Below are 12,339 nucleotides of genomic sequence, written 5' to 3'. Positions count from 1 at the left end.
AATATGAATTTGAACACATTCTGAATATGAATTTGAACACATTCTGAATTTGAATATGAATTTGAGCACCTTTTGAATTTGAATATGAATTTGAACACATTTTGAATTTGAACAATTTTGAATTTGAATATGAATTTGAACACATTTTGAATTTGAATATGAATTTGAACACATTTTGAATTTGAATATGAATTTGAACACGTTTTGAATTTGAATATGAATTTGAACACATTCTGAATATGAATTTGAACACATTCTGAATTTGAATATGAATTTGAACACATTCTGAATTTGAATATGAATTTGAACACATTTTGAATTTGAATATGAATTTGAACACATTCTGAATTTGAATACATTTTGAATTTGAATATGAATTGAACACATTTTGAATTTGAATATGAATTTGAACACATTTTGAATTTGAATATGAATTTGAACACATTCTGAATATGAATTTGAACACATTCTGAATTTGAATATGAATTTGAACACATTCTGAATTTGAATTTAAACACATTTTGAATTTGAATATGAATTTGAACACATTTTGAATTTGAACACATTTTGAATTTGAACACATTTTGAATTTGAATATGAATTTGAACACAGTTTGAATTCGAATATAAATTTGAACACATTCTGAATTTGAATATGAATTTGAACACATTTTGAATTTGAATATGAATTTGAACACATTTTGAATTTGAATATGAATTTGAACACATTTTGAATTTGAATATGAAGTTGAACACATTTTGAATTTGAATATGAATTTGAACACATTTTGAATTTGAATATGAAGTTGAACACATTTAGAATTTGAATATGAATTCGAACACATTTTGAATTCGAATATGAATTTGAACACATTCTGAATATGAATTTGAACACATTCTGAATTTGAATATGAATTTGAATACATTTTGAATTTGAATATGAATTTGAACACATTTTGAATTTGAATATGAATTTGAACACATTTTGAATTTGAATATGAATTTGAACACATTTTGAATTTGAACACATTTTGAATTTGAATATGAATTTGAACACATTTTGAATTTGAATATGAATTTGAACACATTTTGAATTTGAATATGAATTTGAACACATTTTGAATTTGAATATGAATTTGAACACATTTTGAATTCGAATATGAATTTGAACACATTCTGAATATGAATTTGAACACATTCTGAATTTGAATATGAATTTGAACACATTTTGAATTTGAATATGAATTTGAACACATTTTGAATCTGAATATGAATTTGAACACATTTTGAATTTGAAAATGAAGTTGAACACATTTTGAATTTGAATATGAATTTGAACACATTTTGAATTTGAATATGAAGTTGAACACATTTTGAATTTGAATATGAATTTGAACACATTTTGAATTCGAATATGAATTTGAACACATTCTGAATATGAATTTGAACACATTCTGAATTTGAATATGAATTTGAACACATTTTGAATTTGAATATGAATTTGAACACATTCTGAATATGAATTTGAACACATTCTGAATATGAATTTGAACACATTCTGAATTTGAATATGAATTTGAGCACCTTTTGAATTTGAATATGAATTTGAACACATTTTGAATTTGAACAATTTTGAATTTGAATATGAATTTGAACACATTTTGAATTTGAATATGAATTTGAACACATTTTGAATTTGAATATGAATTTGAACACGTTTTGAATTTGAATATGAATTTGAACACATTCTGAATATGAATTTGAACACATTCTGAATTTGAATATGAATTTGAACACATTCTGAATTTGAATATAAATTTGAACACATTCTGAATTTGAATTTGAACACATTTTGAATTTGAATATGAATTTGAACACATTTTGAATTCGAATATGAATTTGAACACATTCTGAATATGAATTTGAACACATTCTGAATTTGAATATGAATTTGAACACATTTTGAATTTGAATATGAATTTGAACACATTTTGAATTTGAATATGAATTTGAACACATTTTGAATTCGAATATGAATTTGAACACATTCTGAATATGAATTTGAACACATTCTGAATTTGAATATGAATTTGAACACATTTTGAATTTGAATATGAATTTGAACACATTTTGAATTTGAATATGAATTTGAACACATTCTGAATATGAATTTGAACACATTCTGAATTTGAATATGAATTTGAACACCTTTTGAATTTGAATATGAATTTGAACACATTTTGAATTTGAACACATTTTGAATTTGAATATGAATTTGAACACATTTTGAATTTGAATATGAATTTGAACACATTTTGAATTTGAATATGAATTTGAACACGTTTTGAATTTGAATATGAATTTGAACACATTCTGAATATGAATTTGAACACATTCTGAATTTGAATATGAATTTGAACACATTCTGAATTTGAATATAAATTTGAACACATTCTGAATTTGAATTTGAACACATTTTGAATTTGAATATGAATTTGAACACATTTTGAATTCGAATATGAATTTGAACACATTCTGAATATGAATTTGAACACATTCTGAATTTGAATATGAATTTGAACACATTTTGAATTTGAATATGAATTTGAACACATTTTGAATTTGAATATGAATTTGAACACATTTTGAATTCGAATATGAATTTGAACACATTCTGAATATGAATTTGAACACATTCTGAATTTGAATATGAATTTGAACACATTTTGAATTTGAATATGAATTTGAACACATTTTGAATTTGAACACATTTTGAATTTGAATATGAATTTGAACACATTTCGAAATAGAATATGAATTTGAACACATTTTGAATTTGAATATGAATTTGAACACGTTTTGAATTTGAATATGAATTTGAACACATTCTGAATATGAATTTGAACACATTCCGAATTTGAATATGAATTTGAACACATTCTGAATTTGAATATAAATTTGAACACATTCTGAATTTGAATTTGAACACATTTTGAATTTGAATATGAATTTGAACACATTTTGAATTCAAATATGAATTTGAACACATTCTGAATATGAATTTGAACACATTCTGAATTTGAATATGAATTTGAACACATTCTGAATTTGAATATAAATTTGAACACATTCTGAATTTGAATTTGAACACATTTTGAATTTGAATATGAATTTGAACACATTTTGAATTCGAATATGAATTTGAACACATTCTGAATATGAATTTGAACACATTCTGAATTTGAATATGAATTTGAACACATTTTGAATTTGAATATGAATTTGAACACATTTTGAATTCGAATATGAATTTGAACACATTCTGAATTTGAATATGAATTTAAACACATTTTGAATATGAATTTGAACACATTCTCTACATCTCTCTCCAGCATTCTAATATACATGGCATTAAAGAACAGTAAAGCAGGAAGTTTGCCTGTCAGTGAGATCTACAACTTCATGACCGAGCATTTCCCTTACTTTAAGGTATGTTAACTATTTAAATATGAATTCCCAACTTCTTAACGTTTTAGCAACCAAGCCATGAAGATCCCTATCCCTAATTGCCCTTCATTCGGTGATGAATACAACTGATTGGATTTTTGGCCAATGCAGAGGGCAACTAGGAGTCAACCAGATAATAATAATCTTTATTGTCACAAGTCAGCTTACATTTACACTTCAATGAGGTTACTGTGAAAAGCCCCTAGTCGCCACACTCCGGCGCCTGTTCGGGTACACAGAGGGAGAATTCAGAATTCCAATTCACCCAACAGCACGTCTTTCGGGACTGTGGGAGGAAACCGGAGCACCCGGAGGAAACCCATGCAGTCACGGGGAGAACGTGCAGACTCCGCACAGACAGTGACCCAAGCCGGGAATCGAACCCGGGTCCCTGGCGCTGTGAAGCCACAGTGCTCACCACTGTGCTACCGTTCACCCGTTATCCATAGAATCCCTACAGTGCAGAAGGAGACCATTTGGCCCATCAAGTCGGCACCGACCCTCTGATAGAGCACCCAACCCAGGCCCACTCCCTCGCCCTATCCCCGTAACCCCACCTGACCTTTCTGGACACTAAGGGCAATTTAGCATGGCCAATCCAGCTAACTGCACATCTTTGGACTGTGGGAGGAAAGCAGGGGCGGGATTCTCCGTGCCGTCGCACCCGTTTTCTGGCGTGGAGCCCCCCCCGGCAGCAGGCCGATGGGGTTTCCCATTGTGGGCACCCCCACGCCATTGGAAAATCCCCGGGCGTGTGCGCGCTGCCGGCGAAGCGGCGGAACCCGCTGGTTTAGAATTCAGCTACATGTATGTTTCTAAACAAAATAATCAACATGTACACAGAGTATTCGTCCTGGAACCCGGCCACACATTGTTCACGCTGGGTAGCGAGGTCTTGCTGTTTTTTTATTGTGGTTTGATTTACTGTATTGTGACCCAACACATCATCTAATTATAAATTACAGTGAAATCCAAACCACTTGTTTCCAGAAAAGTGTCAACACGTCAAGTTGATTTCTCACGGCAGTTTATCAGTTTGTAAGAGGTTGTAGAGACAGCGCAGAACTGTCCATTAGAGATGGCCACCGGTCAATAATTGATAACAGGGTGAAGGTGCAGGGTATAAATTTGAGTCTCTGGAAATAGCAATCTAGTCTGTGTTTATCGCAAATCTTCATGTGTACCCAAGTGTTCAGATCAGACAAAAATACATCAGTCATTATAAATGATGAGGAATTAAGAAATCTGACCCAGCACAGCTGCTACAGAATATAATAATCTGATAAATCATTATGTAATATCCCACTGACAGATGAGGAGATAAGAGGGAGGAATTTCTCCACTTAAATCAGGAATCCATTACACAAACAACGCTTTCAATCTGCAGATTTATCTTTCATTCCAGTCATTCTGACTTTCTTCAATCCCCGTCGGCAGTCTCCTGGATTCTCTCACACACTACATTCCGTGATCTTCCTGCTCGAACTCTCTGCAGCAAATCAAGTGGCAAAGTGTCAGATTCTGACTAAAAACGAGTTGCTCCCCAGAAACACAGCCAGGTTTTCTGTCCAGATTGCCTGACACTTTCAGGAAAGAATCATGGGGCAGGGTTTGGGTGTCCCTCTGGTGGGGCGAGGCCTGACAGCTGGCAAGCCTGGCGACACAGAGATCGGATGGTGCTCGCTCAGTGAGAAAATCTAACTCCTCCCACCCCACACGGTCATGGAAGACTCCCCCACAAGCTTCGGTGCAACCCCCTGCCACAGAAGTATCGGGGGGGGGGGCACTCTCCCCCTCTTTAATTCCCCCCCTGTTCAAACACCAACGCGTTTGTGGGACATTGGCGGGGGACATTGCCAGGGGACATTGGCGGGGGACATTGCCAGGGGCAATCCCACCCTTGGCCCTCAACCCTGGTTCCTCCAGGCACCTCTGCGCCCCAGTGTCGTTATCATAGCAGTGATTCGCTCCACCTGGAAGGGATATTACACTGCGATGGAAGGCAGAGTGTAAATCTGTTGAATGAGATTCAAATCAGGGTCACGTCACTGGCAAGATTTCAAACTGAGATCTCGCTGCCGCGAAATCACGGCCTACGTTTCCCACCTGGTCCCATTTCCTGTCCTCCTGATGCTCACTCGAGGTGAAGTTGCTCAGGTACTGCTCTCACCATGCCGACCGACTCCAATGCAGCAATGTCAGGCTCTCACCATGCCGACCGACTCCAATGCAGCAATGTCAGGCTCTCACCATGCCGACCGACTCCAATGCAGCAATGTCAGGCTCTCACCATGCCGACCGACTCCAATGCAGCAATGTCAGGGTAATGAAGCAACTCGGCTGCAACTAGCAAGAGTACTCTGCCCACTGACACAACGGCCCTGCCTCCACCCTCCGACCCTCCGACCCTCCGGCCCTGCCTCCACCCTCCGGCCCTGCCTCCACCCTCCGACCCTGCCTCGACCCTCCGACCCTCCGTCCACCCTCCGACCCTCTGGCCCTGCCTCCACTCTCCGACCCTCCGACCCTGCCTCGACCCTCTGACCCTGCCTCGGTGCTGACCCTTCGGTTTGGGTGTACATAGAACATACAGAGCAGAAGGAGGCCATTCGGCCCATCGATTCTGCACCGACCCACTTAAGCCCGCACTTCCACCCTATCCCCCGTAACCCAATAACCCCTCCCAACCCTTTGGTCACTAAGGGCAATTTATCATGGCCAATCCACCTAACAGCAAGTCTTGGGACAGTGGGAGGAAACCGGAGCACCCGGAGGAAACCCACGCAGACACGGGGAGGATGTGCAGACTCCACACAGACAGTGACCCAAGCCGGAATCGAACCTGGGACCCTGGCTCTGTGAAGCCACAGTGCTAACCATTGTGCTACAGTGCTATAAGAGACCCCAACAGGCCACGGCCACGGTTGACTTTAATCTGAGGTTAATATTCCTGCTATGAGATTTCTACAACACAGTAATGTGTCTGGACATGCTGTGAGCCTGGGGAAGTTACAATCCATGTGCAGCGACCCCACTCATTCGCTGAATGCCAGGAGCCAGAATGTTAATGTGTATCTAATGTGGCCATTTAATCAACTGCTCAGCATTGTAACCACAATGTAAATTCATTCTGAGCCTTTAATATGCGTCACTTTAAATGTTGCCATCTGGAATCTTGGGGATTGTAGCTTTAAGTATCAGATAATTACTGGAGCTGCTACATGGAATTAATCACCACTTACTGTCCACTCGTCTGGCTATTTGCTGAAATTACGGACAGTTTATCTGGCAGACTCAGGATATTGCATCCCTGTTACATTTAACAGCTCAAAGTGACAGGTCTCTCCCACAAATGCTGCAGATTGACCAAGTCGAGGGGCATGGGGGAGGTGGGGCGAGCAGGCTGCAGTAACGCCTGGTGACCAGCAAGTGGCGCTCAGAGCAGTTTTAGTGTAAAATCCAAATAGATCTGGAAATAATTCCACCGCCATTACTTCCCTCAATGTACAACATATGTGCCCACTCCAGGAAAAGAACAAAAGATTAGTTACTTCTTCCTTCCAATTTTGAACGTGCTCCATGGGGAAGTGAAATTTCAGCTCGTCCCTGGGCTGGAGCAGATTTTCTATCTGTTACCCCCAGGCTGTCAAATCTGGCATTTTGTAACGTTCAGGTCGGGGCCCCTGAGGTTTAGCTGCTCTTAAAGTGATTATTTTGTGAACATTTTAACGCTGGCTCCCAAACTCACCGAAAACAGCGGATAATCGTTCAGATTTCACCAAGATCTTGCACCATGTTAACAAAAACAAACCCAGCACAAAGGGGGAAATGTCTCATTCAGAATGTGGAATGTGAGTCAAAAACTGTAAATGCATTTAAGGGAAATAATATTCTTGAGAGAGAATTAAATAGAATGAGACACACTGCGATTCGGTGATGCAGGGTGGGGTCAGGGTGGGGGAGGGTGATGCAGGGTGGGGGAGGGTGATGCAGGGTGGGGGAGGGTGATGCAGGGTGGGGTTAGGGTGATGCAGGGTGGGGAGGGTGATGCAGGGTGGGGTGAGGGTGATGCAGGGTGGGGTTAGGGTGATGCAGGGTGGGGAGGGTGATGCAGGGTGGGGGAGGGTGATGCAGGGTGGGGGAGGGTGATGCAGGGTGGGGTGAGGGTGATGCAGGGTGGGGTGAGGGTGATGCAGGGTGGGGTTAGGGTGATGCAGGGTGGGGAGGGTGATGCAGGGTGGGGGAGGGTGATGCAGGGTGGGGTCAGGGTGGGGTTAGGGTGATGCAGGGTGGGGTTAGGGTGATGCAGGGTGGGGTTAGGGTGATGCAGGGTGGGGTTAGGGTGATGCAGGGTGGGGAGGGTGATGCAGGGTGTGGTTACGGTGATGCAGGGTGGGGTTAGGGTGATGCAGGGGGAGGGTGATGCAGGGTGGGGTCAGGGTGGGGTTAGGGTGATGCAGGGTGGGGGCGGGTGATGCAGGGTGGGGTCAGGGTGGGGTTAGGGTGATGCAGGGTGGGGTCAGGGCGGGGTTAGGGTGATGCAGGGTGGGGTTAGGGTGATGCAGGGTGGGGGAGGGTGATGCAGGGTGGGGGAGGGTGATGCAGGTTGGGGAGGGTGATGCAGGGTGGGGTTAGGGTGATGCAGGGTGGGGTCAGGGTGGGGTTAGGGTGATTCAGGGTGGGGGAGGGTGAAGTAGGGTGGGGTCAGGGTGGGGTTAGGGTGATGCAGGGTGGGGGCGGGTGATGCAGGGTGGGGTCAGGGTGGGGTTAGGGGGATGCAGGGTGGGGGAGGGTGAAGCAGGGTGGGGTCAGGGTGGGGCTAGGGTGATGCAGGGTGGGGGCGGGTGATGCAGGGTGGGGTCAGGGTGGGGTTAGGGTGATGCAGGGTGGGGTCAGGGTGGGGTTAGGGTGATGCAGGGTGGGGTTAGGGTGATGCAGGGTGGGGGAGGGTGATGCAGGGTGGGGGAGGGTGATGCAGGGTGGGGGAGGGTGATGCAGGGTGGGGGAGGGTGATGCAGGGTGGGGTTAGGGTGATGCAGGGTTGGGTCAGGGTGGGGTTAGGGTGATGCAGGGTGGGGGAGGGTGATGCAGGGTGGGGTCAGGGTGGGGTTAGGGTGATGCAGGGTGGGGTTAGGGTGATGCAGGGTGGGGTCAGGGTGGGGTTAGGGTGATGCAGGGTGGGGTTAGGGTGGGGTTAGGGTGATGCAGGGTGGGGGAGGGTGATGCAGGGTGGGGTCAGGGTGGGGTTAGGGTGATGCAGGGTGGGGTCAGGGTGGGGTTAGGGTGATGCAGGGTGGGGTTAGGGTGGGGTTAGGGTGATGCAGGGTGGGGGAGGGTGATGCAGGGTGGGGTCAGGGTGGGGTTAGGGTGAAGCGGGGGGGGAGGAGAAGGCTCATGTGGGACATAAACAGTGAGATGGAATTGTTGAGCTGAATAGGTGATGCAGGGTGGGGAGGGTGATGCAGGGTGGGGTCAGGGTGGGGTTAGGGTGATGCAGGGTGGGGGCGGGTGATGCAGGGTGGGGTCAGGGTGGGGTTAGGGTGATGCAGGGTGGGGTCAGGGTGGGGTCAGGGTGATGCAGGGTGGGGGAGGGTGATGCAGGGTGGGGTAAGGGTGGGGTTAGGGTGATGCAGGGTGGGGTTAGGGTGATGCAGGGTGGGGTCAGGGTGGGGTTAGGGTGATGCAGGGTGGGGTTAGGGTGGGGTTAGGGTGATGCAGGGTGGGGGAGGGTGATGCAGGGTGGGGTTAGGGTGAAGCGGGGGGGGGGAGAAGGCTCATGTGGGACATGTGGGACATAAACAGTGAGATGGAATTGTTGAGCTGAATAGGCTGTTTCTGTGCTGTAAAGTCCATATAAAGCACTTCTAACCCACTGAAACATCCAAGCTTCACAGGAGCATTATCATATGGGCAGCACGGTAGCACAGTGGATAGCACTGTTGCTTCACAGCTCCAGGGTCCCAGGTTCGATTCCCAGCTTGGGTCACTGTCTGTGCGGAGTCTGCACGTTCTCCCCGTGTCTGCGAGGGTTTCCTCCGGGTGCTCCGGTTTCCTCCCACAGTCCAAAGATGTGCGGGTTAGGTGGATTGGACATTCTTAATTCTCCCTCTGTGACCCGAACAAACAGGCGCCGGAGTGTGGCGACTAGGGGCTTTTCACAGTAACTTCATTGCAGTGTTAATGTAAGCCTGCTTGTGACAATAATAAAGATTATTATTCTCAAACAAAATTTGACTGAGCCCCATAAAGAGTGATTAGGACAGGTGGCCAAAAGCCTCGAGGAAACCGGCTTCAAGGAGGACAGAAAGCTTGGGAGGTTGTCGCACTGGAGGGGTTTAGAAATCGGATTGGAGGGGTTTAGAGCCACAGACACGGAGGGCCTTGAAAAGAGACATTAAAATGTTTTAATCAAGACATTGCTGAAATCACAGAGAACCTGTGGACAAAATCTTACCAATATTTACTGATTACTTTGTGGGATTAATATTTTGCATTGATGCTACCACTGACAACAGGATTACCCAATAGCTCCTCAGCAGCGGAGTGGAATCACTGGGCGTCATTCACCAACCGCATTGTGCTGGGCACAGAGCTGGGAGCGAGGGCAGCGTGATTCACCCACCGCATTGTGCTGGGCACAGAGCTGGGAGCGAGGGCAGCGTGATTCACCCACCGCATTGTGCTGGGCACAGAGCCGGGAGCGAGGGCAAAATCCCAGGAGAGACCCAAAACGGCTTCATGCTTTTCCAGTTGCTGGGTCACAGGACTCGCTACATCTGGACACCACATTCACTCACCGCCTGGGAGTCAGTGGCAGTGCCTACCGATTAGTGCTGGTTTCCAGAAGTGTGGACCAGTCGTGATGGCACCTCGGCGGGAGGGGGGGGGGCGTCTTGGAGGTCATTAGAGACCCTTGGGTGGTCGGGGACAGGGCAGGGTAGTAGCCGGGCACCCTGACAGTGCCACGTTTCCTCGGTGCCAGGTTAGGCACTGCCATGGGTCAGGGCTTGAGAGGGTCATGCTCATGAAGGGGTGTGGGGTGTGAAGGGGCCGCAGAAAGGTTGGGGGGGGGGGAAAGAGGGGTCCTGATAATGGGGGGTCCTGAAAGGGGAGGGGTGTAGATTGTTTTGTTATGCCCTTGTCGTAGCATAAGCTGCTTCCTTGATGTGCACTCTGACAAAGGAAGGTTCAGACTTGGAGATAGCTTTAACACGTTTATTAAACTATTAACAATTCTCCTACTCGGATTCAACGCTACTGTTAATCCTGCTATAGCGACTCAGACTGACGAACCAGTCTGCTACAATCCACGTGGTGGGTGTGATGTTCAATCAACCCTGTGTCTGTACTCACTAGGAGTCTCCACTGGAAAGAGACTGAGCATGTGTGATGTGTCCTTTTATATGGGTTGGTGTAATGCCCCCCTTTGGTAGTGTCACCTGTGTGTGTATCGTGAATGCCCATTGGTTGTGTCCTATCTTACTGACCTATTGGTTGACTGCCTGTGTGTCATGTCTCTGGTGTTCCCTCTAGTGTGTAGCTAGGTGTAGTGTATGTACATTAACCCTTTGTGTACTTACAGTGATGTATATCATCACATCCCCCCTTTTTTCATGTTACAGATTTTCTGTAAAGTGTTAAAGAAAATTGAACAAACTAGATAGATGAGTGATACTCTGTACAAGTTATGATAACAGTGATCATTAAACAGTAAGTCCAAATCATATGCTCGCTGTGGAGGCTTGTGTCACTCGAGTCACTTCTTGTTCATGCAAGGACTGCGCTGTGTAGTCTTGCGTTGCTTCTGTCGTGGAGTCTGTCCACGAGCTCGCTGTGGAGTCTTTCATCGCTTTCTGTGAGGAGGCTGGGACCCTTTGTGGTGCATGGACCACTCTCTGTGTGGCAGGAGGCCGCTCTCCGTGGGCTTGGACCTCTCTCTGTCTCTTGGTGTCAGGCCGCAGCATAATCCTGCACTCACGAGTTGGGATGTCGTATATGCTGGGCTGAAGATCCTCAAATCCGAAGAACTTGTCGTCGGGGTCGTCAATGTGCAACACGTCTAGTTGCGGTTCGGATTTGGTACTGGGGTAGCCTCCCAAGGTGAAAGCTTTGTCTGAGTTGTCGTCTTCCAAGACCATATCATCACGTTCTGTGTCGGAGCTGGCATTGGGCTTGCGATGTCCAAAGAAGAATTCAAGACCCAGCAATTGGAAAAGCATGAAGCCGTTTTGGGTCTCTCCTGGGATTTTGCCCTCGCTCCCGGCTCTGTGCCCAGCACAATGCGGTGGGTGAATCACGCTGCCCTCGCTCCCGGCTCTGTGCCCAGCACAATGCGGTGGGTGAATCACGCTGCCCTCGCTCCCGGCTCTGTGCCCAGCACAATGCGGTGGGTGAATCTTGGGGACTGTATCATCTCTTTGGGCGGTGCTAACTGCTTGTTGCAGGGGTCTGCGGAGGTTACTTCCAGCTACAGGTCGAAGTTCAGGCATTGTGCTGTCGTTCCAGGTGAAAGAATCCGGTTTTGAGGCTTTCAATTTTTCCTTTAAGTGGGTGTGGTCCAGGGCCTCTGACGTCATGACGTAGAGCGTAGGAAGCTATTGGGCGTGCGCAGATCGCTGTTCCTGTACTTGCGTCCTTTTTCGCAATTGCGCGTGTGCGGCTTCTCGCGCATGCGCAAACGGACCTTCCCGTTCTGTGCGCTCTTCGCGCAACTGCGCACGTGCAGTACCTTTTCCAACCTGGCTGCAATTCAAAACCGCCGTTCATTGCTGCAACCCTACCTCGTGGTGAGTTTTGCCGCCTCTTTTACCTTTGTTCCTTGTATTTTCCTCGC

The 12,339-nt window shown here is 45.3% G+C and overlaps 1 protein-coding gene across 1 annotated transcript in view; it reads left to right on the top strand.

The window, feature by feature from the left end:
• LOC140387136 (forkhead box protein N1-like) overlaps nt 1-12,339 on the top strand; it is a 90,567-nt gene that overhangs the window by 52,962 nt on the left and 25,266 nt on the right. The window contains exon 4 of the mRNA XM_072470147.1: nt 3,392-3,488. Coding sequence (XP_072326248.1) covers nt 3,392-3,488 — 97 coding nt within the window. The remainder of the gene's footprint in view (nt 1-3,391; nt 3,489-12,339) is intronic.

The sequence above is a fragment of the Scyliorhinus torazame genome, chromosome 12 (genome assembly GCF_047496885.1).
Source record: "Scyliorhinus torazame isolate Kashiwa2021f chromosome 12, sScyTor2.1, whole genome shotgun sequence".
In the NCBI taxonomy this organism is placed as follows: domain Eukaryota; kingdom Metazoa; phylum Chordata; class Chondrichthyes; order Carcharhiniformes; family Scyliorhinidae; genus Scyliorhinus; species Scyliorhinus torazame.
Note: the sequence above shows the minus strand (reverse complement) of the source record. Positions and strands in the feature narration are given on the sequence as shown.